The sequence below is a fragment of the Wyeomyia smithii genome, chromosome 1, assembly GCF_029784165.1.
Source record: "Wyeomyia smithii strain HCP4-BCI-WySm-NY-G18 chromosome 1, ASM2978416v1, whole genome shotgun sequence".
NCBI classification, from domain to species: domain Eukaryota; kingdom Metazoa; phylum Arthropoda; class Insecta; order Diptera; family Culicidae; genus Wyeomyia; species Wyeomyia smithii.
This window is the reverse complement of record NC_073694.1, coordinates 22,322,619-22,347,237: the sequence shown is the minus strand read 5'-3', so window position 1 is coordinate 22,347,237 and position 24,619 is coordinate 22,322,619. Positions and strand designations below refer to the sequence as shown.

The 24,619-nt window shown below is 39.6% G+C and overlaps 1 protein-coding gene across 2 annotated transcripts in view; it reads right to left on the bottom strand.

Moving 5' to 3' along the window:
• LOC129718744 (zinc finger protein 2) overlaps positions 1-24,619 on the bottom strand; it is a 43,951-nt gene that overhangs the window by 7,890 nt on the left and 11,442 nt on the right. For both annotated transcript variants that reach the window (XM_055669786.1, XM_055669784.1), the window contains exons 2-5: positions 11,597-12,077; positions 8,747-11,537; positions 8,466-8,687; positions 8,243-8,404 (exon numbers count right to left, since the gene is read on the bottom strand). In XM_055669786.1, coding sequence (XP_055525761.1) covers positions 8,243-8,404; positions 8,466-8,687; positions 8,747-11,537; positions 11,597-11,788 — 3,367 coding nt within the window. In that variant the 5' untranslated portion in view covers positions 11,789-12,077. The remainder of the gene's footprint in view (positions 1-8,242; positions 8,405-8,465; positions 8,688-8,746; positions 11,538-11,596; positions 12,078-24,619) is intronic.

Below are 24,619 nucleotides of genomic sequence, written 5' to 3'. Positions count from 1 at the left end.
GAAACCCATGAGCTATAACCAAACAAAAGGTACAACTCCGCTGCGTTTCTTCGAAAAGTTTCACCTTTTGTGTTTTACACTTCAAGTAATCGTACGATTTAGCTGGGCGCAATGAACTGAAGCGATTGTTTTTCCGAGCAGGGTTTGATTAACCCTCTAGTGCCCATTACCACCTTTTGGCGGGCTTCAGTCAAACCTCTAAAAAGCTTCAATAAATATATAAAAAGAGTTTATAATGATTCATAGTGATTTTACCGAAACCCTCCTAGAAAATAACGTGGGCACCCATGTCCATTGTTTTAAGTAATTCCTTTCAAGCATTTTTCAGATGTTCTGGGTAAGTTCTCTGCCATACATGGACCATTAAAGAATGTCCATTCATTACGTAACACAAGTAATTACTCTCTTCGAACCCTTCCTCTTTAATGTCCCTCTCTTTTTCTGACCTTAATTTTTTTTATGTTGTCAAATTTTCCAACCCTCCTTTCTTGCGTTACGTAATAATTGAATGTTCCTTCAGATGTTTTTTTGCAAATTTTCGATTCCAGAAATTGATTTTGGGTTATAAAATATACTAAAAATCTTGCTTCGTATCTATGCACAATTCGATTTTACGCACACTTCAAAAACGCGATTGTGTGGACAGTCGATGTATAACTGTAATTGTTATTTACGCAACGTTTTTGAACCGAAAATCAAACAAATTTCTGCAGAAGCTTCAAATTTTTGTACCCAGTTTTCTCCAGTCTTTTATTTTGAATTCTTCCAGTTTTGACGTTGACTAACGTCTATATCGAAGTTAGGCCCCTGAATTTGAAAATCTAGTAATTCAACCAGGGAAAACCAGAGAAAAGTGGTCAGGTTTTGAGCGCTTTTTTTGCAGTCATCTATAATCAGGTTTTCGAGGTTTTGGCATCAATCGATCAGAAATTCTTTTACGGTTAAATTTATGTTACAAAAACAAACTATTGTTTGAGATACACTATTGAAAAATTGGTAATTAATATCGATTGTCTAAATCATACCGCGCAGCCAATCACTACCTCTCTTCCCAAGCACAGTCGACACTAACGGATACAATCGATCTGACTTTGTTGTTATTGTTGTTGTCACTTTCTGTTTCCGATGTTTATGCTGCTGCTAGCGGAAAAAACCTTGCAAATATGCATCTTTTTGTTGGTGTTAATTTTACGACAGCGGCCGGCGCCCCATCATTCTGATTCCAAAAACCGCACCAGTGACATGCGGACGCTAGGTGATAGCAGCTGAAAGGAGGAAATACAAAATAGTACCGGTCATCTCGTGCCGGTTTCACCCGTAATGCTGGTGGCTTTAGTAGTAAATGGCTACTGCAAAACACTTAAATGGCTGGAATTCTGGACGGACTAACCAGGAAGCAATAATCGGCAACTGGCACCTTTTGGTGCCTCGAAATTTTGGTACAGAAGCGGCTAATTGAATTTCCTCTTTTACCAAATGCTGCTGCTAGCGGAAAAAACCTTGCAAAAATGCATGTTTGTGTTGGTGTTAATATTACGACAGCGGCCGGCGCAGCTTTCAAGAAACATTTGTCTCTACCATTCCATCATCTATGTAGCCCCTCCCTCTTTCTAATTATCTGACGAAGCCTTGGTATAAAACGTATCGTTCGAACATTTCACCCCATCAGTTTCACTACTAAACCGTACCGGATACATACGGACGCTCGGTGTTAGCAGCTAAAAAGAGGAAAAACAAAATAGTACCGGTCATCTCGTGCCGGTTTGACCCGTGATGCTGGTGGCTACTGCAAAATACTAAAATGACTGGAATTCTGGACGGAAACCAGTAAACAAGAAATCGGCAACTGGCACCTTTTGGTGCCTAGCAGTTTTATAATAGAAGCGGTTAGTTGAATTTTATGTTTTACAATTGCTGTTGCTAGCGGAAAAAACCTTGCAAAAATGCATGTTTATGTTGATGTTAAATTCACGACAGCGCTAGGTGTAAGCAGCTGAAAGGAGGAAAGACAAAATAGTACCGGTCATCTCGTGCCGGTTTCACCCGTTATGCTGGTGGCTGTTAGTAATAAATGGCTACTGCAAAATACTAAAATGGCTGGAATTCTGGACGAGAATAATCGGAAACCGGTACCTTTTGGAGCCTCGAAATTTTGTTACAGAAGTTTTGTAAAAGAAGCGTTGCAATTCCCTCTACTATTTGCTTCAATGTAATATTTTTTTTTTTAAGAATACGGTAGTCAACGTCATGCGGTCGTGTCTTGAATACTTTTTTCTTGAAAAAAGAGTCGCATCGCTGCTTACCGTTGAAAAATTCGCCATCTTGATTGTAAACAAATTCATTTTTTCTTGTGATCAAACTTACCTTTATAAAAAAAGCAAAAGATTATTTTCCTGTGTCGCTTTTTTATCTCGGAAAAAATTAGGAAAAACATTCTCCGACAGTTGAGGAGACTACCTCAAAATAATCCTCGTTGCTAAATTACTGTTCCTACATCCCTTTAACAACTTGTTTACGCTAAGAATGTGGTGATTCACGTCCTTTTTACGCGGATTCTGGAATATACGAGATTTTTTTTTTTAAACTTGTAACAAGTGAATTGAACATTGCAGTAAATTTCCGATGTCAATTCATTCCGTAACAGTCAGCTTAGATAAATGAGATGGAAACGCTTTAAAGATTGGAAGCGGCTTTTAGTATGTTTGTTTGATTCAAACGCCATTCAATTGTTTTGCTTCTGTCAAGTGTTTCTTTTTTCACCAGAGGAGTGCATCTTAATCCTTATTCAGTAGACCAATTTAAAAAAAAAACATTGATTTGCTTTTTAAATCAGTTAAATACTGGTACTTCTTTTTCGATTAAAGAGTATGGAAATGACTTCAAGAGAAGCTCGATCAAAGGACTTTAACATAGCTTTATTCTCAGGCTCCCTTCTGACGGGTGACCGCTACAAACTCGACCTCAGTCATAAAAAGGTAGTTGTACTTAAGCAAAAACTAACACAGTGCAACAATTTTTTTGCCTTGGCTTCAATGTATGATTTTTTGATGAAGTTTGATGCGAAAATAAATTTCCCGGAGTTTGAACATATTTCAACTTAAAGGGCAACAATGGCGCCATTTTGAATTTTTGAGAAACGGGTAATTTTTGTGGTTTTTTCGACGCCATTTTGTTTTGATGCCAAATATCAAAATTCTAAGAGTTTGTCCACATATTAGCATCTTTTTATCCATCTTTTGAAAAAAAAAAAAACAGATCTTAAATCGGACAAAAACTGAGCTCAAAACGGTGATTCTACGAAACCGGTTTTTGCATAGTTTTAGTATATTTCACAAAGCAAAATAATATCGATTATATCTGAGCATTAATGCACGCAAAACTTTTCCTTATCACTTTAGAAGCAATAGCGCAAAATTCCCTTTTAGGTAACAAAGCTATTACTTAAAAGGCAATAAAATTCTTCCCCAGTCAAGTTACAACACATACTGTCATATATTTAGCACGTGTTACGGGAGTACGACTATCTAATAATGGTTGTTTCAACCACATGCAAGATTTTTTTCTGTCAAAAACTGCTCCCTTTCCATCTCAACTAAAAAAAATCACACACCGTCGTATATGTTGCACATGTTACAAGTTTCTTCAATCTCCAATTCATCCGGTGAGCGTGTATTAGTTCGCTCGTTGTATGCATACGGAGTAGAGGAAGAATATGACAAGAGCTGCCAAGCAGCATTTTCCCCGTCATAGAGTATGCAAACGTTGATGATTTCAAAGACTTCAAATGCGTCTATAAATGACATCACGATCTGTAAACTGCGTTAGAGAAAAACAAAAACATTCGCTTTCTTGCAAGTTATCTAAAACACATACTCGTTGGTTCATGGAAACTCATTTGCACCTGTTTGAAAATACAAAACTTGTACTCATCCAGAACAATATTCGCATCTTCGGCAACTCTGGTCAGACAGTATAACATATTTTCATTTCAAGTAAACACTGGGGGACGAAACGAAAGTGTTTCTAATTAGACATTTGAGATTGACGGGTGAGACGCTCATTATGTGTGGATGAAGGGGACAAAAATACAAAAATGAATCTGATCGTTGTATCAATACAAATGCAGCGAGTGAAGTCTTGCTCACACATGCATTGCGGTGCTTGGCTGTATGTTCTCCTGCAGAAACACATACAAGCGTGTGCCCGTCATAATTTTTGTTACTTTTCGGTTAATTTTTGTTACTTTTCGGTTATTACTATTTGTGTATAATGCGCAGTCATAAGACACAATAAGTAAAAAAAATTGCCCTAAAGTAATAAAATGTTCCCCGTTTGAGTTGGGTGTGGTAATTCACTAATATCTTAAAGTGGTAGTCAAATTATATCTAATTTTGAGTAAAAAAGTCTTAGAAATCGAATGGTAGGTGTCTGATCTACGTTAAATGTCGATTCTGCCCCAATGCAAAAATAGGTAGTTTTGGGAGTTCCGTAGCCGCAAGGATAAAGAGTCCGCTTTGATAAGCGGATGATCGTGGATTCGAGTCTTAGTAGAATCAGGCCATTTGGTTGTCGAAGGACTCTAGCATGAGTTTATTCTCAGGTTTCCCACCGCGTGCCCTTCTTTTCAATCTGAATTCTACGGCGCCTCTTTTGACTCTCTTTCTAACAAAAATAAGTCCCTATTATAATAAAACTGGTGTGAGTAACGTATGAAAGTTCTCTATTATAGCATTATTAGGATTGACAGAGGCTCGGAAGAGTAGGTCAGTAAGCTTGAAACGGAAAGGTAAAACTTACACACATAACGGATATGAGTGATAAGCATATCACTTACTTCAATAGTGATACTGCCATTAATATGAAGTGCGGAGTATATACAACATCTGGGTAATATCACAATAGATCTTATCTCTGGTCACAGAGATTTTGTGGCTTTGTTAAGGCCGAAAAATACTTTTAACTGCCAGACTAGAAATCAACTGTAACTTGAACAATTGGTTTAAATATAGAAAAATATCGAAATCTCGATTCCACTCGTACCGCTGCCATGAATTGTGGAAAAGGACCCACAGCCATGCAGAAAACCATATTCATAAAAGTCAGGAGAGCTCAACATGACACATCATCTGTTTGTAGACTTTCAGGCATCGTACGATTCAGTAAGGCGTAATGGGTTGTAGTGAATTTGGCTTGAACTTGGATTAGATATCAAAGGTTTGGGCTGGAACTTAGAACAGTCGTCAGGGCTAACAATTCTGACTAATTGAAAAAAGTAGGACCCTGAACATAACAAATAAGGTGCTTTTGAGTGCTGGCCGAAGATTTCCAAGTTGGAGGACACAGTGAATTTGTTTTACAAATAAAATAAAAGGAGTTTCTCAAACACAACCCAGCCTTCAGACTGGTTGAAGCTTCCATTCCCTAAATAAGCCAAACGGGAAACGGATTTCATTGTAGCCACTATCGAAGTATCGCATTCCTCGATTCTTCGAATTCTTTTGACAAATTTCGGGAACATACCTTTCGAACACATCATCTGTTTGCAAATTTTTAGTTTGCGTATGATTCAGTGAAGCGAAATGAGTAATGGTTGATAATGCTTAGATTATGGGTTTCTGATCAAGCTAATTGAGATGTTTCGTACAATCTTGGAGGGATAATAATCAAACTTCAGCTACAGCTGGTGAAATTTCAGATGCTTTCCTGACATTATCGGTGCCTCTTTATGAATATGAATCGTGGAAGCATATATGTTTAAATAATGTGTTTAGCAGAGAACCCGAACGAGGTGTGTGATTGAAACATAAGATTTTAACCTACTCTCATTGTAAAACATGTAGTAATTTGAAGCTTTAAAGTACACAATCAATCCTTCTTCAGCTCGTAAATGAAATTAATTTGAGTGGTGCAAAAAGGACTACGGAACTACGTGTGATAGTGCAAAAGAACTAAAGAAATGTATTGTGCTTGGCCTTTTTATAATTCTGTCACTCATCAGTAGATAAAACTTTATTATGATCATTAAATACGTGTAAATTTTTTTGATAAAGATGTTTCAAATAAATTGAAAGTTTAAAAGTAATAAAAGAATATAAAATATTCTAATAAGCCCCGCCTCAAGGCTTACCGAATGAAAAATGACTCCGGAATGTACTGCAAGTACTCAGTCATTCTGTAAAGAGTCTTTGGAAGCTCTCTAGAGGTAACACCTTCTAGATCGCGGAACTAAGATAATTGCAGAATTGAAAAACAACTGTAACTGTTTTCTTTTCTGTTAGACAGTGAGCTCTAGAAATAGGCTCTTACACACCCATCAATGCTTCCAAGGTTTTGTAAAAAAAAATTTCCACTAGTTTCTTGCAAAATTAATGTGCAAAGTTTCAACAACCAAACGCTTACAGCGCAGCTTACAGTTTTGCTAACCACCTCAAAAAAATCTAATTTCATTCTGTTGAATAGTCAGTAATGTGTTGGATAAATTTTCCAAATATTTTTTTGTCTTTTTACAGCACCCCTAATAAAAGCTTTTTCTTAATAAAAGCTGTCGAATAAAAGTGGATAGAGCAAACACAGTTTCTTGGTGCGATTTCGTAAACGTTAAATTTAGCACAGTAGTTCAGACCGGAGAGAAGTTTTGGTAAAATTGCGTTCCCTTTTCGTAACTATCTTGTTTTTTTTTTTTTTCGCTCTCACCTCCCGGGTCTGTGTTCAATTACTCGTTATGCATTATACCGCTCGATTCCGCGTGATCGAAAAAGGTTAAAGACACCGTTTAATAAATGCAATCACACAGCTCGAAACGTTCAATAAACAGCAAATGCGTTTGATTGAGTTCGCCTTTCATCTGCTCCTCTTCAGTGGAAGCAACTTAAAAAGAACCACTTTAGGGTGCACAATTCCACATGCCAAGAAATGATCATCGTCTACCATCTGGCTAACGTACCGCCTTCCGTCCGGGAACAGGATAAGTCGCCGCCGGCCGCAGCGACAGGCGACACGCACCTCAAATGGGCGGCCGAACAACTTCGCACGCGATCGTTGAAACAAAAGAGAACTGAAACAAAAACAATAAAGTCCAAGGCGCAAACTCCCCACTTTATGGCGGGCGCAGCAGGCGCCTTTCTATGCTGGACTCCACGTGATTTTCGGCGCGGTGGGTTTTTACTTTTCAAAAATAAGCGGCCAAGCACTTTGATTAATTAGATTCCTAATATCACTTCGCACGATGAGTCACACCGAAACGGGGTGTGAAAGATTCTCCATTTTCTTTTTTTCCCGTGCTGCTTTCCTCGGGCGCTTCTCCTAATCGAGCGGATCTGGGGTTGCACAAATTGCGTTCAATTTGCGTTCAAATTATCACCAAAAAAAAAATATCCCCTGAACATTAACTAAAACTAAGTTGAAGAGATAGTACTAGCAGGAACTCACTTAGCGCATCGTAATCAAGTCTGGTCATTCAAGTAGGGACACAAAATAAAAATTGACTCTCAACTAGCCTAAATCTTACTGGTAACTAAATCGAAACTCTACGAAACTCGGTGCGAGGCGTACAGCAACCGCTTTGAGCCCATCGAGCAGCAGCTTGCTACAAAAGTAAACAAAAGGACTGGAATTTCGTCCGTTCCACCCGTGTCTGTGAGTGTGTGTATGCGTATCTAGGTATGATTGGATATGACGATTACAGGAGGGAGAATATGAATGGAACGAAGATACAGTGAAGCGCTCGAGTCGAGATATGGGTGCGCTGCTGCTGGTGATGATGATGATGGTGATGAATGAAAGGAAGAATATTCGGAAGAAGCATAAGCCGAGAAGCATAGCACAAAGCATGAACATGAACGGGATGTGCTTTGAAAATGAGTGAAAGAAGAGGGGCTGCCGAGCCGGTCAGTAGCCAGTGTGGATGGCAGCAAGTTGCGCAGCACCGATTGCCAGCATAGCGGCGGAGCTTTATTTGTACTGCTCGAGTGCTGTAAGTCGTAGCTGGCGGTGCTTTTCGTATGAAAGCTGCCATGTGTAACTTCATGACAGTGAAATGCTAGGGTGACCATCGCCTGCTCGAAATAAAGTTTTGTTTCAAGAAAATTAAAGATATTCAAATAGAATGACAAAAATCGCCCGTAAAGATAAAAAAAAAAAATTACATTTTTTAGTCAGTTGCCACAAGTCTCTAATCTAGACTGAGTTGCACTGGATAACCTAGGAAAATCTACAAAGGACAATGACAAATCATTCCACTCACCCTTGGGAGTCAACTTAAAGATGTTGCGCAGTCCGAGCAGGTTGATGTTCTGCTCCACCTTGCAGGACTTCTTCAGATGGTGGATCATGTAGTAGATGTGGTCGGTTTTATACCCACACGGCACACAGGTCAGCATCAGACAGCCCACTCCCGGACGATTCTCTGCAAACAAAACCAAAGATGAGTATTTCGACAACGTGGGCGGGTGTAAATTGCCTCCTACCTTCCTGCTTCATGCTGTGCTGCAAGTTCAACGGACTGAGCGAACCTCCGCTCCCGGCGGAAGCGTTCTTCTCGCTGGAGATAAGCAGCAAGTAGTCGAAACAGATCCGCCGGAAGATGTGCTTCTCCGACAGACTGTGGATGCCGATTTTCTCCAGCGAGGTCGTGTAGTAGTTGCAGCAGTTGCACTTGATTTGAACGTTGTCCGGGTGCGGTTGAGTTCCTGGAGGTGAAATCAATGATAAACCTTACTAAAGACGACTCAACCTACCTCAAACTCACCTTCATTATCGAGACCATTAATACCACCAAACTCCCGATCAACCACAAGTTCGGTCTTGGGTTCCAGCAGCAGCGACAGTGGAGAACGCGAAATTTCACCAATGCTAGGCATTTCTTCGTACGGAAATTTCGTTTCCTCCGTGGCCAGCGGGAAGATGAGAGACAGCTTCTTGAACAGCTCGGAACCGCAGAACTGGCGCAGTTTGCCGATCGCTTTGTCCCTTCCCTCGAGCAGATGGATCATCACATCGAGCCGCTTGAGGTGGGCTTCCGTCTTCAGGTGCCGCTCGAGATCGTGCTTGTCAGGTCCGTTCGGTGAACGGAAGCCACACAGGAGGCACTCGCAGCTAGCTGCAGCGATCACTATCGTATCCATTGCGATGTTCGACGTCAAGCGGTCCTTGATCACGTGCTTCTTCAGCTCCTCCAGGTTGTTGGTGTCGAAGTCCGAACAGATCAAACAGGTGTAGTAAGTCGATGGGTCCAGTGTGACTCTGATCGGCGGTTCGAAGTGGAGAGGGTTTTTGTCTTCGTCCAGCTGGTGGAATTCGCCGGCTGCGAGGCGCTCGGTATCGCTTCCACCCGAGAAGGGAGACGGATTGTTGAGGAAGAGGGACTCCGGTGTTGGTGTACTGTTGGCGGTACTGCCGGGGGTCGGATCGATGGGAGCAAAGGGAGACGATGGAATCGAGAGCGGCTTCAGTGCGTTACTGCTGTAGTCTTCGACTCGGCTTAGCGTGGGATCATCCTTCAGGGCGTTCAAGCTGAGCGCACTCAGGTAGTCGAGGTTTTCGGCGGACGACATACTCTGGAGGTTCTTCAGCTGGCTGAAACTGGACTGCAGCGAGTTTAGATTGCTGATATGTTTCTCGCTAGTCATGTGGATTCGGAGATTCCGCGCGATGTTGGTGTCGTAATTGCAGATGTCGCACTTGAAGAACGATTTCGGTCGACTCGTTTCGTAGCTGCTGGGGGATTCCTTGGGCTGCTGGGTTAGCTTGGTGGTCAACGAGAGGGGCGAGGTGGCTTGCATGTATTGGTTGCGAGATGTGTTAACTTTCTCCGTGGCCTGAAGGGTGGCAAGATTTAAAAAGTTCTGATTACCCTTGTTCATCATTCCGTTTAGATCCTGCATGTTATTCAGATGCTTGTCGCTCTGCATGTGAATGGACAGGTTACCCTTCGTGGTGGTGGAATAGTTACAGATATCGCAACGGTACGGTTTGTAGCCGCAGGTGTACGATTCACCCCGTGCCAGTCGTGGATGCTGCTGACCTGCCAAACAGTAGCTGCACGCGGTTTCCCCGTCCGGATGCTTTTCCCGCATGTGAATCTCCAGCGTTTCCTGGTACTTGTAGTGCCAGTTACACTGAGGACATTTTAGTGTCTTGCAGGAATTCCTCGTGGAGATATTTGGCGCAAAGTTACTGTTGCGGAATGCAGCCGATGCTTCAGTCTCTAGTTTTTTAACGCTTATCTGATGCTCGCTCTTGAGTTCTTCCTTCAGCTCCAAGCCCTCCGGTCGGAAGTTGTTCGCCGCCATCAGCTGCTTGTAGAGATCCATTGCGTTGTATTTTTTGGCCATCTGAAAATCGCTAGTCGCATCAACACCCGCCCCGGTGACGGCCGCCTTTGCAGCGGCCGCTGCCAGTGGGTTGGTGTTCATCAACTCCAGGAACTTGTTTTGCTTGTTGTAAAGGTTTTCCGCTGCCGACAGCATTTTCTGCTGGGTTAGGAAATCCGTCAACAGTTTCCCGCTGGCGGCGTTCTTCTCCTCTTGGGCAGCGGCCACTGCGGCTGCAGCCGCTGCGGCCGCCACACTTTCGTTCATGGCGTTGTTGTACTTCTCAGCGGCTAGCTTCCAACTCGCCTGCAGTTTATTGTCCATGTCGTAGAGCATACTGCTGGGGGTGAGTTTCGGGAAGCCACTATCGAAGTTGATGCTACCGGGGCTTTTCTCTGGCGCTTGGACAGGTAGCTGATGTTGTTGTTGCTGCTGCTGCTGCTGTTGATGTTGCTGTACCTGTTGTTGTTGCTGCTGCTGTGGCGAAAGTTGCTGATTGCTGAGTGCAGCGATCCCACTCTTGAACCGTTCTTCACTTTCCATCGAAGACTTAATGCTAGGGTTGTTGCTGTTGTTGGCAGAAGATTTCTCTTCGAAAGGAACCAGAAAGTAGAACTGCCTCTCGGTGTTGGTCTGGATGATGGCGCTGCTGTAGTTCTTCTCGAGCAGCATCCGCTCGTAATCGTTCAGGGTGAGGCTGTGCTCCATTTTGGCATGAGCGATGAACGACCGGCACGTGCCGAAGCTCAATTTACAGCTGAAACACATCAGAATCGCCTTGTGGCCAGCTTGTGTCGACGCGGCCGGCGGTGTGCTGAGATTCTGGACCTGTTCGTCCATCGAGTCCCGGCCACCGTCACCGCCAAGTGGCGACGAGGAACAGTCCGATGAGGCTGACTTTCCGCTTCCTGTGTTGCTGTTGCTGCTGCTGCCGTTGTTGCCATTGCTGCCCTCCTTGCTGAACGAGACAATTCGGAAGGAGTGAGTGCGAGGATTCGAATTGTTGTCGTTCTTGGGAGAGGCCGCCGGGTCGATGATGCACGTGTTGTCCTGGCAGATGATGCGTCCCCGAAACCGTTCCACTTCTTTCTGATACTCGGGCAGCGCGACGGCACCCGTCACGGCCCCAGACAGCGTCGACGCTGTGGGAACCGTTAGCGGGGTTGGCTGTTGCTGGGGCGTCTTCAGGGTGCTGTGCGAGGCAGTCGATTTGGTGGAGCAGCGTTTCTAAGAACATCAAAAGTTGAAGCGAATCTAACATAATCAAGGGCTAGAGGACGCTTTACCTTTTCGGCAAGAAGCTGAATGAGGCGCTTGTTGTCCACCGGCTTCGACAGCAGCTTGAAGATGGCTCGGGTGAGCGAATCGTTCGGTACTGGGCCGATTGTGTCGTTGCATAGCTTCAGTATCCGCGATTCCCTGTGTTTCAGATAGAACTGGATTTTGGTGGAGAATTTTGCGTTCTTACGAGAAGCCATTTTGTTTGATTTTTGATTTTTTGGGGGGTGTTTGTGGGTATGTGTTTGTGTTTGTTGTGTATTGGTTTGATTTTGTTTTGCGAGTTACGTGTTAGTTTACAATTTTGTTAATTTAATATAATATATAATAATTTTGTTTGTTTTAAAATTTAATTATAGTTAAAATTAATTTATAAATAATGCGAGGTTTATGATTTTGTAAAACTTTTTCTAAAGTTTAAATCTTAAAATGTATTTTTTCTCGTAATTTCATTATAGCTAGATGTGTTTGTTTCATCGAACGCGATGTCTGTAAGTGTGAAAACAATAAGGGGGAAGAGAAACACGGCGTTTGTTAGCAGGATGATTCTGAAAGCTTAAAGTGGAAACACGTTCTCTGCATACAGCCAAAGCTTGTTACTACCAATGTTTATGAAGCGCGGTCGTTAGAACCCACCAGAAACTCACTAGCAGCCATTTTGTGGGTTTCCTGGCAGAAGACCACACTGAAGAATTCAAATGCTGTGAACTTAATTTAAGAGAAATATTTCATGAATGTTATCTGTATAGTAGTGGGTGCAATCCAATAGTGGAGGGTATTCAGATTTTGACATTTGTTTCTCAAAAAAAGGGGTTAAATTCAAATATCATATTGATTGTCACGCAAGGTTCATTTATTTTCATCAAGGCGTCACTCCCGTCTATGCGTTCGAAAAATGGCAAAACTTTTGAAATCTTCGAAATCCATGTGACATTCCCAAACGGTTTGAGGGAAACCCAAAGGAGGTAAACTGGTGAAGCCAGCTGACTTCAAAACACTTGTGAAAGTAGCGGATTTATTCATGAAAATCTAATTACCAATCGAATTTTTCAAGGGAGTCAAGGACTAAAACTTAGCCTTTCCATGAGCTCACTTTTTCGGAACGCTTCTAGGTAATGCCAGATTCGGTTGCAGTTTGGGTTTTTGTTTCGTGTTATGGTGAATGGTGGATAAATCGCATTTCGTGGAAACCGACTCGAGAGCACATCGGAAGCGAATACAACTTTTAACCCTACGTTACGAATGTACGCGAAACGCCATTTTGTTTTTTTTTCTGTCCACTTGAAAGTGAGGTTATCGAATGGATCAACAAATAGTAGCACTGTCAGAAAACCGAAACATAATTTTTGGTGTGGTTCTGAAACATATGAAGTAGGAGAAAGGAGAAAAAGATTTCCACTTCGGAGAGGCTTTTAAGAAGAAGGAAATGTTAAAAGTGAAGATTGAAGTACGGATGATCAGTCGTAGCAATTGAAAATTGGAAACATCTTTGATAACTCCAAGAAAGATGGTAATGTTCTAGTAGAGGCTCTGCTGAAGATCAGTGACAATTGGATCATTGTTGAGTGTGAACTGGACACTAGGAGGACTCTTATCCAAAGCTCCCCCCGTCGCCATTTTAACTCCAAGCTCACGGCGGCGGTCCTGGGACAGGAGAAATCAGTCTACAGGCACAAGAAGAATAAGTATTAGGGTGGGGAATCGTTATATGGAAAAAACGAAACTTGATAGCCCCAAACAATCCTAAATTTATCGGGAGTCGATTGGTTTAGTCTCCGCTTCCGTAATGTCGGTTGTGATAGCTTCGTAATATTTTACGCCGAAATTTTAGTTAGGTCGAACCGAGATTTACGAAAAAATGTGACAGCTGTCATTATTTTTTTATCCAAGCACTCAGTGGTGCCGTTATCGGCAAAAATTACCGAGACCCGGCAATAAATTTTAGGTGTAAAGGTATGCACTACGCTTGAACTAGTTTTATAACTCGTTTGCCGTAGTTCCCGCTCCACTCTAGCTTCGTAATCGGAGACCGCGCAAGACCTACTGAAAGTGTATCGAATCAGAGCTGAGCAGATCGCAGATGTATGGCGATATTTTCGATGGCTCCGGAAAAATTCCCGGTAAGGGTTACTTGAAAATCAACTACAGCGTTCCACCGGCAATCCGGCAACTCTGGCGTGTGCAATAATTATCCCATGTTCTGTCAAAGGTTGAGCTGAATGACCGAATCACTTTGCATCAGTATGGACTCGAATCCACTGAAACTCCAGTTTGTTACACCAGACGGAATCTTGCGAGTGCTAGAGGATTTTATAAATCATTTTACAACACCATCAACGGAATTTTGACAGTTCAGGAAGTTCGGTTTTTTTTTTCGGTGAAGCCGTAACTAGATTTACTAGATTTTGTTTTCTAATAGTTTTGAAGTAGAATACTTCTCTCAGTAAGTTCGGCTACATAGGGATGTGAAATGAAAATCTAAAACCGAAAAAAGTGAAAAATATGTCCAATTTCAAATGCTAATAAATCGGTTAGTATTCGATGGATTTCCTTCGTTCTTGCAGCAATAGACTGGAAAATCTTCTAAGATTCTTCCGAAAATAAGATAATTGTAATTTTATTATTCAAACTATTGTACTATTTAAAATAGTCAAGCCTTGTCAAAACGAAAAATTCGACCTCTGATTGGTCGTTTTATGCTTGCTTCCCAAGCACGATCGACAGGATCATATACCTTGCATTTGAAAACATGCTATTTGACCTATATAAGAGCCTGTTTCAGCTGGAGCCGCTCATAATAGTTCTAGACAGCGACAACAGCAGTCGTCCTTCCTTAGCAGCAGCAGGTTGGTCACCACGTCTCAGGAGCAGCGCGGTTTTTCTCAGCGTGTGTCGCTAGACAGCCATTATTCCCCCCGTGTTGGGGCAACATGAAGATTGCCACCGGGAAATCCAATGTTGGAAATCAAAATGCCTTTTTCAAGGCAAATGAACAAGTCATTGAAAGTTAATAATTTTTGTCCACGCAAGCAAGCATTCTGTGTTGCATCCTAGCAATTTAAATCTGTCGCACCCGTCGAATTTACTGACTATAAAATAGCTTCCACAGTGCATGTTGTCCGTGTATCTTAATTCCCCCAATGTTAGGGTAGCTCCAAAGCTGTAATCAGTAACCGATTTTGTACCGCAAAATGCTTTTTTCAAGGCAAATAAACAAATAACACTGTGCTACAAATGAAAAAAAAGGCAAGAACTTTTGAAGTGACCTAGTGTAGGTTGTAGGTCTTGTTGAGTGTAACATTCGCTCATACTAGAAATTTTCCAAACACCTTCAAAATCTGAAGTTATGGTCAAAATACGGTTTTTTGGACCTCAGCGAATATAAATTTTTTTAACTCAGTCATTTGTAAACCGATTTTCAATATTAAATCAGTTTTAGAAAGAGGACAAATAGAGCTTTCAAAATATATACAGGTTTGTTCTAATTTAAATAAAACATGTTAAGTTATTTGAGTTTATATCCAATTTTATAGACTTTTTCACGCAATTTTTCAATTTAATTTTGAATTTGCCGTCTATTTTTGTAAGCAACATACCACAAATACACTATAATTTCGAAAGTATATTCAATTCCGTATCAAAAAAAAGCAGTTTTGTGGAAATCGGTTGATATTTGGCTAAGTTATATATTTTATAAAGAAAACCAAAATTTTTGGCTTCTATCGCACATTTATTTCACGGTGCTACAAATGATGAAAAAATGCAAAAACTTTCGATGTGACTTAGTGTGAGTTGTAGCTTTAGTCAAAAGTTACTTGCGCATTTACTTGAAGTTTTTCAAATACCCCAAAAATTATTAGTTATGGTCAGAACCCAGTTTTTTACCTTAGCTCACATTTTTATGTTTAATACGGTTATTTTTCAACCGATTTTTTATATTTAGGCTGTTTTGGAAAGGCGAAAAATAGAACTCTTGGAACATATAAATATGTCTAAAGAGTGTACCTATATGTGATAAATAGTTTTAAATAAAATAAGATGATTTATATTCAACAAAATAAGATAGTTTTTTTTTCAAATTTTACCTATATGTGATGAATAGTTTAGAAATAAATAAAATACCGCACCGCAATCAAATTCTGTTGTAGTTGTTCTTATTTTTACTTTTACTTTATTTAGTAAACTCCCCACTGTAGTTTGTCTCGGTCACAGAAAACCACCGAACGGCGAAATAACGAAATAACGAGTTAATTTACCAAAATTCTTCCTCGAAATCTTACGTTCTAATCAATAATTATTTAAACTCCAAAAGAGTTTGAAATGTTGTTCTGTCAATGAAAACTAGATTCAAAACGCAGTTTATTTAAAAATCACAGGAGGGTTGTGTGCAAAGCCACGACCGCAAGGTTGAAGTAGAATACTTTTACACAGCTCTACTTACGGCTGTAAATTAACCTACGGCCGGCGTATCGGTTCGCGCCGGTTATCGCGTTTAGCCTGGCAGAGGCCTAATGCGCACGGCCAACACAATAGAAAGGTGTTTTCGCATTGAAAATTAGACACGGCTTTACTGGAGTAAGTGTTGGCAAATGCATCTACCGCTAATACCGCCGCTATCGTACGAAAAATGACGCGCGTCTAAGAACACCCGAACTGTTTCGCCGTGCCGCTTCCATTTACTTCCTTATTACATCGGCCTTAGGGAAGAACCGGCTGCACCTACCGCTGAGGTTGTTACCATACTGCTACTGGTACCCAAAGCTAATAACTCTTCAAATTAAGTGTTTTATTTGTCCTCAAAAGAACAATTGTTCAATTCCATATCGGATATGATCGCATCTCTGTAATATTACCGACAGTAATATTCTTCTAAGCAAAATGATCCTACTTTTCCATTAGAGGAAGTGCCGGCTGATGTACCGCTACGTAATAGGCCACGCCTTTCTGTTCAGTTGGCTAATTCTCTTATATTCTTTAGACGAATTATTCCATAATTCGCATTCGATATTTGTTTCCAGCGAATAAACACCGATGGTGCTCTCACACACGCAACGGTTTTAACCCGTATCTTATTGCGGTTTGTAACATCAAGCGATTTCGTTTGCTCGCTGTTGCGTGTTGCATCATGTTGCAACTTGGCAACTGGGAGACGACGAAATTCTGTTACTGCTGATTGATTGAATCGACTTCATATTAGCTCTGCATAGTCGAACTAACTGTCTTTGTGAATGCGGTCTAACAGGGCAGTTTGTTATTCAAAGTTGGTCATGCTGATCGCAGCCTTTGCGCTGCCCCTACAGTGGGGAGTTTACTAAATAAAGTAAAAGTAAAAATAAGAACAACTACAACAGAATTTGATTGCGGTGCGGTATTTTATTTATTTTTAAACTATTCATCACATATAGGTAAAATTTGAAAAAAAAAACTATCTTATTTTGTTGAATATAAATCATCTTATTTTATTTAAAACTATTTATCACATATAGGTACACTCTTTAGACATATTTATATGTTCCAAGAGTTCTATTTTTCGCCTTTCCAAAACAGCCTAAATATAAAAAATCGGTTGAAAAATAACCGTATTAAACATAAAAATGTGAGCTAAGGTAAAAAACTGGGTTCTGACCATAACTAATAATTTTTGGGGTATTTGAAAAACTTCAAGTAAATGCGCAAGTAACTTTTGACTAAAGCTACAACTCACACTAAGTCACATCGAAAGTTTTTGCATTTTTTCATCATTTGTAGCACCGTGAAATAAATGTGCGATAGAAGCTAAAAATTTTGGTTTTCTTTATAAAATATATAACTTAGCCAAATATCAACCGATTTCCACAAAACTGCTTTTATTTGATACGGAATTGAATATACTTTCGAAATTATAGTGTATTTGTGGTATGTTGCTTACAAAAATAGACGGCAAATTCAAAATTAAATTGAAAAATTGCGTGAAAAAGTCTATAAAATTGTATATAAACTCAAATAACTTAACATGTTTTATTGAAATTAGAACAAACCTGTATATATTTTGAAAGCTCTATTTGTCCTCTTTCTAAAACTGATTTAATATTGAAATTGGTTTACAAATGACTGAGTTAAAAAAATTTATATTCGCTGAGGTCCAAAAAATCGTATTTTGACCATAACTTCAGATTTTGAAGGTGTTTGGAAAATTTCTAGTATGAGCGAATGTTACACTCAACAAGACCTACAACCTACACTAGGTCACTTCAGAAGTTCTTGCCTTTTTTTTCATTTGTAGCACAGTGTTATTTGTTTATTTGCCTTGAAAAAAGCATTTTGCGGTACAAAATCGGTTACTGATTACAACTTTGGAGCTACCCTAACATTGGGGGAATTAAGATACACGGACAACATGCACTGTGGAAGCTATTTTATAGTCAGTAAATTCGACGGGTGCGACAGATTTAAATTGCTAGGATGCAACACAGAATGCTTGCTTGCGTGGACAAAAATTATTAACTTTCAATGACTTGTTCATTTGCCTTGAAAAAGGCATTTTGATTTCCAACATTGGATTTCCCGGTGGCAATCTTCATGTTGCCCCAACACGGGGGGAATAATGGCTGTCTGGCGACACACGCTGAGAAAAACCGCGCTGCTCCTGAGACGTGGTGACCAACCACAGGGCTAGTGCTGCTGCTAAGGAAGGACGACTGCTGTTGTCGCTGTCTAGAACTATTATGAGCGGCTCCAGCTGAAACAGGCTCTTATATATGTCAAATAGCATGTTTTCAAATGCAAGGTATATGATCCTGTCGACCGTGCTTGGGAAGCAAGCATAAAACGACCAATCAGTGGTCGAATTTTTCGTTTTGACAAGGCTTGACTATTTTAAATAGTACAATAGTTTGAATAATAAAATTACAATTATCTTATTTTGGGAAGAATCTTAGAAGATTTTCCAGTCTATTGCTGCAAGAACGAAGGAAATCCATCGAATACTAACCGATTTATTAGCATTTGAAATTGGACATATTTTTCACTTTTTTCGGTTTTAGATTTTCATTTCACATCCCTATGTAGCCGAACTTACTGAGAGAAGTATTCTACTTCAAAAAATCACAATAGCATAGATCTGAAGCGATTGTTTGACGACATGAAGCCCTTTAGTTCTCCTCTTCTGCAAAAATATGCTACAAAAATCGATCACAAATTTTTGATGTTAACTTGAATATGTTTTGTATTTCATGCGAATTGGGAATGAAATTTAAACAATTTTTTGTTACCTTTTACTGATCAACTTCATTGAAAATCTCATTTTGCTAAAAAATTTGTCTGTTCCCGGTTCCCGGGAAATGCGATTTTTCATCCCCGGAAATCGATTCCCGGGAATATTGCAAACCCTAATTGTAAGCTCATAATGAATACTCCAAATTGAGTTACTGCCAGGTTAATCAGTTCTAGATCTGATTTCCTTTTTTTTGCAAAAAAGTCGAATTTCACTCATTTTTGTGTTTCTGGAAAAACGAGTTATTTTTCAGCTGATTCAGATGCTAAATAAATTTTAGCTAGCTTAAATTGTACTCGAAAAAATGCAACACTTACTTCTCTGTACAACTATTTATTGCAAAATTGATGAAATTTTAGATAAAACAAGTTTAGGGTGTAATGCTGTGTGGTTTTTGAAATGGCTTTCAAGCAAGAAGTGCTTCGACAAAACCCAGTCCCACAGGTGGATCACGAAACAGTTGGCAATCAACCAAGAGGAGACCTAAACGACGCAGCGGCGAGCTGGTATGCAGTGAAGGCAAAGAAGGTGAGAAATTACTCCAAGCGCAATCCGATCCTTTCGATCCGGGATGTGGCTAAGAATGTCAATTCTTCTATCTGGTTCGTCCATCAAGATAAGGAAGGCGCCTATCCGTACCGATAAACCGGAACACGGTGGCCAAGCCTCTTGCCATGAAGCTGTACCGCGAGGAGCTGGTGTAGCCGAAATGCAAGCAGACGTCAACCAGGTTTCCGGCCTAGCGTTTTTCGACGCCAAGTCCTGCCTTAATGTTGTAGAGAAGTTTCGAAAGAAGGAGGTCGACAAATTTGCCAAAATGTACTTGATGTATGATCTGTGGGTGACGCAAGCCTTACATAACAATTGGCACTATCGAAGTTTAGGATAGGCAAAATTTTGATCAACTTTGAAATGCTCTAACTTTCCATCATATTATTCGATTTTAATCAATCAAACACCATACAACTGGAAAACTTTTAAAGTTTTATTTCCTGACCACATATGTGTCCTCGAATACCGGATGTAGAAAATAATCCTGAATGTAGAAATATTCCGATGGACATGTCAAACCAGCTAATTTTTTGATGTATTTGGTAATAATTTACCTGTTGAAAATGCTTTTTTGCACCATTGGCATAGATGACAAAACCATGATAAAGACAATGACGAAGCGAATAGCTGATCAAGACAATGAACTGCGTTTTAAATCACTTATACACTAAAAAATACGAAGAACGAAACAGAGCACCCCCAGCGGTCATTTAGTTTTGTTCGAGTTGCTCGAAACGAAATGCGCAATGTCACCCCTGTTTTATTCAAAAGATGGGTTTGTTTGATTGCTACAGTCATGTTTCAAGTGCAGGTTTGAACCAAATGCCTTGCTCAGACTACGTCGCATATCACCTGATATCGCCAGATGATATCGGATATCACTTCGGGTGTTCACACTACAGTCAGATGGTATGGTTTGACATTTGCTTTGGTAATTGAAAAGAGAAGAAAACAAAAACAGGTCAAAGCAAAAACAAGAAAACAAGAGCAATGCAACTAACATAGAGATGCCAGCTAGTTGGCGCACACCAACGTGAACTCCCATATGCAATTTTCGAAATGTGCGGGATGAAAAACGCAAAAGTATTTCCTGCCTTCTTACTCACATGCAACGCGAATTGCGAAATTTGTAGGGTTGCGTCAAATGTCTTATATGGCCTCGATAGCACGAATCGCCTGATATTAGGTGATATTTTATTAGGTGATTTTTTTATTAGGTGATTTTTCGGGACTCGTAAGTAATCTACGTAGAAAACGGTATTCTACGTTTTCTACGGTAGAAAACCTCTCGCAAGTAGAAAACTCTCAAACACTCGAAAACTCACAGTATGACTCATACTAAAGCCATTAGCTGCACTGATTAGGTGTATTTAAGTAACGGGAGAATTAATATAACAAAAAAAAAAAAAGAAACACGAAGAGGCAAGAAAGTGTTTTTCCAGACTACTTTGTGATAATGGTGAAACAAGCAACGATAAAGTTTTCACACAATAATTTCAATCGTAATTCACGGTTCAACAACATATTTGTTGTCATACAAAAATGCTAATGAAAGCCTAATCGCATAATATACGTCACATACAAAATCAGTGCAACAGCAAAGGCGCATCTAAGGCCTGGTTTCTACAGAACTATGTTAGGGGCCATCCACACACCACGTGGACAGATTTATAACGATTTTGACCCCCCCCCCCTCCCCCTCCGTGGACGACTGCCCATATAAATTCTAAAAAAATTGTATGGACCGTGGACATTAGCCAACCCCCCCCCCCCCCAAAGCTGTCCACGTGGTATGTGGATGGCCCCTTATCGCTGTCAAATCTCATATATTTAAAGCGTACCCAACATCTCAATGGTTCATGGTTCCCCTGGCATGTATAAGAAAAGCCCACCAAAACCCATGCAACTTTAAACGGTTTCAGGAAGGGTTCTTTACACCCTCGGGGAAAATAACTTTAAAATGAGTAGGATTTGACGCATTTTCGTAAAAAGTGGAACAGCTCACAAACTGAGTAACTCCGTAAATACGCATAATTGAGAAACAAGGCGTTTTAAAAACTGACTTTTTGGGTACAGTATTACTCAGTTTCGAGTTAAGTAATTATTCATTTTTTGGGTTCTGAATTGCTACTTAATTCAATTTACAAATTTATATAAAGTTTCGAAGATAAAATTAAACATACCTGGGTTTGTTGTTTGTACTGGCTAGAAAGCCCTAGAATATTTTGCAAACAGGAGATATTTCTAATCCGAAAACTTATGAAACACATCAACAACAAATTCAGTCGATGGAGATTAAAAGCATCGATTTTAAATGTCAAATTCGTTCTCAATTCACACAAAATTATCATCACAATTAATAATAAATAATATTTTTAAACTTAAATTACGTTTATTCTTCATGTAATTCACCACAAAAATCTCTTTGCAGGTTTTCGTAGAATACTCGATTTTGGTTAGGTATTTTACCAGAGGTATTCTACGAAGAAAACTCGTCGAAATCTACATGAGGTTTTCTACATGACATCCCTGGTACTGACAAACTAATTTTTCATAAGTTTGCTTTATAATTTTGCTTTTTGTTTACCGGTAAACATTACAGTCCCAATAACATACGGCTGATTAAAAAGCCACAATATAAAGGTTGAACTTTCGAAGAAATAGCAGAAACCATCGGCTGTTGAGAGAATTCTAGTTCTAGAGATGACAATCAACAAGGAAATTTACCCAAATCTTCAAAAACAATTGCTGTCTTTCTTGTAGAGCAATGCCTTTATGTCAATATTGTACTAAAAACCGCCATTTTTTTAAATGTGCACAGCTACGCTCAATCGAAAAATGTTGGGCTCTTGTGCAGCGGACGTTTTCTGGAAGCAAGATGTCAAAGATGACAAACAGTTTCTTCAAATCTATACCAGAGCTGCCAGCAAGATCCCCGCATATGCCATAGATATGAAATAAATAGTTGTTTAAGAAGAACAATGCTTTGTGAGAATTCTACGACATTCTTTGGGTGCCTGGATTATTGCGGATATAAGCCTTATCTTAGTGCGGAAAATGCGTGTGAAGTTCCACAAATTGAGGGCAAAAAACGACGTATATCATTGACAAAGATTGGATCTGGAATCGTTTGCTGACGGTGATAATTGGGTTGTTTAGCTATTCACGGATTTCTGATTTTAATTTTCTGAACAAACGTGAACGTGATTTTTTTTAAATGTTATATAATTGTCCTTCGATTTTTAATCAACGCGAACTGTCATTGTAGCGATTTCGAGCAGATTTCGACCAGATGTAATTTGTGATATAAAAATTGAAGGAAAACGATAGAAAATTTTTGATAATTGCGTTTTGCTTACTTTTGCTTAATTGCGTTTATGATATAGGGTATCGGCTCTATTATCTTCAGGTTTTACCTATTATCGTCCGGGGGTAAATGATGTCCTATAGAAGTTCGAAATATATTTGTTGTGAATTTGTTGCCAATTCCGAAAATAATCTTGTTTTTGTATTCTTAAAAAAAAAAAAAAAAAACAGAAAAGTGAAAAAAGCCCAAAGCTGAGAGTTCAAATTAGGCTCCAAACTGAATAACGCTTCTAAATACCAGTAAAGCTCAAGAAAAAAAATATCTCAAATCAGAACAGAAGGAAAAAAAATCTCTCAAAATGAACATAGAACTGTGAAAGAACGCTTCCGAATTGAATTCAAATTTGTGGTAAAAATGCTTGCAAATGTTAGAAAATACAAGGAAAAACATGTTTCTACATTAAACTCAGTTTGGCGAGAAACACTCAAACAGTCCAAATTGATGTTAAAGGAGGTATGAGAACCCCAAAAAAAAAAATGTTCCTGAATTCAGTTTAGAGTAATGAGAAAATATCCCGAATTTTATTCAGAATTGTGAAGAAAGACACAGAAAAAAAATCAGAAAAAGGAAAATTATTCTAAACAAAGGTCAGAACTGTAGGAAATTGCTTCTAAACGGTAGAAAAAGCAAAAAAAAAATGATCCCAAATTATTCTATGGATGGAGAAAAAGTGCCTCTCAAGGCCAACAAAGAATATGATCTCAAATTGAGCTCAGAATTGGGTGGTCAAGTTTTACACGGTTTTGTGATTTTTTTATTTCAGCTGAAACAGTGTAAGTTTTCAAAAAATTGTTCATCGTTGTCCTCCGATTTTTTAGATGACTGCTCAAGTCCTGTTTAAGGACAGTTGGTAGATAGGCGAACTATCATAGAATAAATTTTGTGTAGGATTTTATACTTCATTTAAATATCGACGCTCTTAACCATTGCGAACAACAGGTTTCTAACCACCAAGAAATAAATCGAGTTCAAAATTGTGAAAATCTGGCCGAAGGTCTGGAAACGCAAAAACAGAAATATAGACCGTTCCGATAATTATAAATACACTTACGACCAACCGTCATTTCAAATAACGTGCAGTATTCAACCAAACGTTGGCTGCGTCCTGTTGATTACATCTAAAAGAAACAGATGCTGTCATTTTTTCTAACATTTAGTGCGAAATTTTGAAAATGCGTGGCCTTTCTCCCGAGCAAAGAAAGCGATTTGTGCACAAATGGGGCACCGTGAGTGGTCTTTCTATAAGAAAATGAACCAGAGAAGAAGGTATAAGTGTCGGAGCAGTTCAAACCGCATTGCGGAAGTATTGTGAAGAGTGCACATTTACTGATGCCCCAAGACGTGGTAGAAAACCCGGGCCTGTTGATCCCACAATGGACAAAAAGGTTAAGGAATACTACAAGCGGCATCCTTCAGTATCAGTTAGGGTTGCTGATATTTTATCGATATTTGATATTATCGATATTTGCCTTTCACGATATCGATATTTTTGAACGATATTGGCGCATTTGATATTATCGATATTTCGATATTGGGACTCGATATTGCTGTCCGATATTCTCGGTTGCCATCAGGGGAGTGCTGCCGTCGAAATTTTGCCTACCAATCATAAATTCATCATGGCATCAAAATTAAATTTAAAATGCTTACTCTGTCGGAATCTGAAAGAGAAAATGTCTCAACTTCTAACTAACTTGACGAAATTTTCTCGTCGACCAGTGTGGAAAATGCTGTTAGATCTTTCCAGCCTTTTAAATCTGCAGGTGTTGACGGAGTGTTTCCAGCGTTACTTCAAAAAGGTGAGGCAACTCTGATACCGTTACTAACCAAGATTTTTAAGGCCAGTTTAAGATTTAACTA